This window comes from Colobus angolensis, unplaced genomic scaffold (assembly GCF_000951035.1).
Source record: "Colobus angolensis palliatus isolate OR3802 unplaced genomic scaffold, Cang.pa_1.0 Scaffold103, whole genome shotgun sequence".
Lineage (NCBI taxonomy): Eukaryota > Metazoa > Chordata > Mammalia > Primates > Cercopithecidae > Colobus > Colobus angolensis.
The window spans coordinates 3,053,792-3,056,030 of NW_012111253.1; the positions used below are offsets into that span (position 1 = coordinate 3,053,792).

The 2,239-nt window shown below is 39.5% G+C and overlaps 1 protein-coding gene across 1 annotated transcript in view; it reads right to left on the reverse strand.

Moving 5' to 3' along the window:
* Positions 1-2,239, reverse strand: part of RPGR (retinitis pigmentosa GTPase regulator) — a 60,115-nt gene that overhangs the window by 33,002 nt on the left and 24,874 nt on the right. The window contains exon 9 of the mRNA XM_011942636.1: positions 157-281. Coding sequence (XP_011798026.1) covers positions 157-281 — 125 coding nt within the window. The remainder of the gene's footprint in view (positions 1-156; positions 282-2,239) is intronic.

Below are 2,239 nucleotides of genomic sequence, written 5' to 3' on the forward strand. Positions count from 1 at the left end.
ATGTCTGACATTTGGCTTTTAGGAAACAAGTATATTTATTAGATATATCTATGATACTCTTCCATACAAACATAAAAGTACTTATTTTCTATGAAATACTGAAAGATTCAAATACAGTAATATGAAAATATAAACAGGGAAATGTGATAGCCTTACCAATTTAACTATAAACCTCAAAAAATTAGAGCACAAAGTAGGAATGAAGTGATTGGTAAAATTTTCCAGTCCAAGTCCTAATTTTCCGTGGCGACCATCTCCAAAAGTATACATAAGGCCGATATCTAAAATGCAAAAATAATGAAGAGAATTATAAAAGTATTACTTCTATGGATCTATTTGTAAACAGATAAATATGTTAACTCATACTGCAATTATAATTATCCCCCTCAAATTCTGCATTGAATTTACTCTATTGATCTTTCCACACTCTCTATGGTCTCTGTGGTCCTTCATGTAACATCAGGCAACAAATATTCTGAGAATAAATCAATTAACCTTGGTGGTTTGTGAAGCTGATGATCTGTCATGCAAGGCAGTGTGCGGAGCAGCAGCAATACAGCATGCGAGCTTGAGATACACATCATATATTCCAAGGGAAGGAGAAGGAAATGCTTGTATTCTGATCCCTACATCCCCACACAGTCTATTCTCCTTTTTCCTGAGGTCATTGATACATCAGAGTTTCTCAACTTTGGCATTATTGACCTTTGGGGCCAGATAATTCATGGTCGTGTGGGTCTGTCCTGTGCACTGTAGGATGTTCAGCAGCATCCTTGGCCTCTACCCACTAAATGTCAGTAGGACAACTCCACTCTGCAGCCATGACCATTAAAAAATGTCTCCAAACGTTGTCGTGTGACTTGGGGAGTGGGATGTGCATAAAATCTCTACAACTGGCTTAGCGTAACTAATCTGGCTCCTGGGCTGAGGAATACCGTTGAAGTAAATGCCATAAGCCAACAATGCTAACTAATTCCTATACCAAAACTTGGGTCCCCTCTGAAACTGGGCCCACAACGATGATGAGTAATCTTGTCACTTCTCGCCAGTTAGCCCTTTTGCTTACTGACATAGCAGCTATTACGAACCTTCACACTCCTTTCTTCAAGCCACTCCTTCATACCCTCCATCTCAACTGGGGTAAGTGCCAGGGAAGCAGAAATAAGGCGGGGGGGTTAATATGGTGCAAAGGAGGGGAATTTTCCTCTAGTCTGGGGATTAGGGAAGGCTTTCAAAGGGAAACCTAAAGGATGAGTAAGGTTTAGCGGCATGAAGAAGGAAACAAAAAATCTTCAGGCAGTCAGCAGTACATAGAAAGCCTCTGAATCAAGAGCAAACATGGCTTGGGCAAGAAACTGAAAGGCAACTAATATGCCTGGAGCACCAGAGTGGTAGGAGATGAGTCTGAAGAGGTGAAAAGGGAGTGTCCTATTAGTTCAGATGAAGAACTTTTGAACTTTTATCTTAAGGACATTAAGAAGGAAAATGAATGGTTTTAAGCTGGGAAACAATTGGGTCACCTTTGGGGACCTCTGATTTAAGATGGCAAAGTGACTGCACACTAAGCAAATCCAAGAGAACTGACTGAAAGATCATTAGAAATAATAATATAATTCAGTAAGGTGGCAAGTATAAAAATAAATTTACAAAAATAAGTAGATTCCCTGTAAATAAGTGATATTCAGTGTTTGGACTCTTTATTTATTTATTTTTTGAGATGAGTCTCGCTCTGTTATCCAGGCTGGAGTACAGTGGCACGATCTCGGCTTACTGCAACCTCTGCCTCCTGGGTTCAAGTGATTCTCCTGTTTCAGCCTCAATAGCTGGGATTACAGGCACGTGCTGCCACGCCGGCTAATTTTTGTATTTTTTTTTTTTAGTAGAGATGGGGTTTCACCATGTTGACCAGGCTGTAGACTCTTATAATTCTTACTATTAAGTATTTATGTCCTTCTTTTATATATACTCCGTATCATCTTTATCCCTTCTTCCTCCTTCTTTTCAACCTGATTTCTTTACCCAACTGTTTTTTTAAGGTTTGCCTTTTAAATTTGATTGTCCAAGCTGCCTGATGGCACTTCTAACTTCAGAGAGCTTTTAAAAATATGAGCCACTGGCTATAATGGGGATCTGGCAAGGCCTTGCAGATAACCCACTACGTACTTCTCATTAGTCCTGGAGGAAAAAAAAAAAAAATTCCACACCACTTGCTCTCTAGGGACGATTGATGAACAAAAAG